This window comes from Fulmarus glacialis, unplaced genomic scaffold (assembly GCF_000690835.1).
Source record: "Fulmarus glacialis isolate BGI_N327 unplaced genomic scaffold, ASM69083v1 scaffold23329, whole genome shotgun sequence".
In the NCBI taxonomy this organism is placed as follows: Eukaryota; Metazoa; Chordata; class Aves; order Procellariiformes; family Procellariidae; genus Fulmarus; species Fulmarus glacialis.
In genome coordinates this window covers 7,770-9,067 of record NW_009235502.1, presented here as the reverse complement: position 1 = coordinate 9,067, position 1,298 = coordinate 7,770, and the positions used below count along the sequence as shown (strand labels likewise).

Here is a 1,298-nt window from a genome sequence, read left to right as displayed (position 1 = left end):
CTCGGCGCGCAAACAGGCAGCAGCCGCCCTTCACTCTCCTCTGCAGCTTTGGCTCAGCTGCTGTGTGACTGCGGTCCCCGGGAGAACAGGGCAGGTCTTACTGGGGTCCATGTCGTGGCTGTCATCACGGGGACGTACCTGGTGCCTGGCAGCATCCCCCCGTGCTGTGGGGCTGGCTGCGAGGGGTGGGTTAAAAAATTTGGGACCTGGCCAGACCCTGGGCAGTGTTGGGTGAGTGCTGGCCACATGCAGTCTTTGCTGGGCATTGCTGTGCTTGCCAGTGAGGGTGACAGGTAGGAAGGGACAGAGCAAATGCATCCTCACCCAGTGCCTGTATCCTCACCCTGCAGGTCCCTTGCCAGAACCAGTTGCCAATGGCGATATAGGAAAGGTAAGAGAGCTTCATTTTGTTTTTAATCCCATCTATGCCAGTCTCTGGGCAGGGACCCTGCCTGTTTAGGTGTCCCCCCTGCCCCTGGGTGGGTGATGCCACCAGGGACTGCAGTGCTCCCAGGCTGCCACACAAGAGCAGGTGCCACTGGGAAGGGGACCAGGAGCTGCTGTCCCCCAGGAAGGGGGTTGCCTGGGGGCTGAGTGTCATGGAGGAGGAAGGGAGGCATTGCAGCCACCTCCTCCATCCTCATGATGCTGCAGGGCTGGGAGCCCTGGTGCTGTAGGGAAGTAGCATCCAGTCCTGCAGCTAGCCTCCTCCTTCTCCTCCTCCTCCTGCTAAAGCCAGGGCAGTCAGGCCGGGGTTTAATCCTTCCCTGCCCTGGATGGGCCGCACTGAAGGTATTTATGAGCCTGGAGCTCGCAGGGGATTATGTGTGGGGAGGATAGATTTTGCGGCTCCCCGGGCAGGACTCGCAGCTCTGGGGGCTGTCCCCAGACGCCAGGGCTGGAGCTGGCCTGCTCACGTTCGCTCCCTACTCCCCCACAGGAAAACGGTGGAGAGCCGCGGTCCAACTTGGTATCCGAGAGCCCGTCCAGCCCTGGGGTGCTGGCTGTGTCCCCTGACTCCAGCGAGACCCTCAGTGAGGTAGGGCTGGGGATGCCAGGGGGAGGCAGTGGCTGGAAAGCGATGTCTGGGCTGAGCCCCCACCACAGGGCTATCCCGGGGGGCATGGTGGGACTGACGCAGCCTCTCGCCCCCCAGCCCAACGCACAGGAGGGTGACAAGCGCCATTCGGCATCTGGCTCCCTCCTGGACCTCGACATCCCACTGGCAGTGGCCAAGGAGCGGGCGCACCAGAAGCGCACCAGCAAGCGAGCCCCCCAGATGGACTGGCGCAAGAAAA

General features: G+C 62.7%; 1 protein-coding gene across 1 annotated transcript in view; it reads left to right on the top strand.

Moving 5' to 3' along the window:
• SLC9A3R1 (solute carrier family 9, subfamily A (NHE3, cation proton antiporter 3), member 3 regulator 1) overlaps positions 1 to 1,294 on the top strand; it is a gene marked incomplete at both ends in the record, with an annotated part of 2,678 nt that extends 1,384 nt beyond the window's left edge. Inside the window, 3 exons of the mRNA XM_009586054.1 lie at positions 351 to 391; positions 941 to 1,039; positions 1,157 to 1,294. Of these exons, the coding sequence (XP_009584349.1) occupies positions 351 to 391; positions 941 to 1,039; positions 1,157 to 1,294 (278 nt within the window). The remainder of the gene's footprint in view (positions 1 to 350; positions 392 to 940; positions 1,040 to 1,156) is intronic.
• Positions 1,295 to 1,298: the final 4 nt, after the last annotated feature.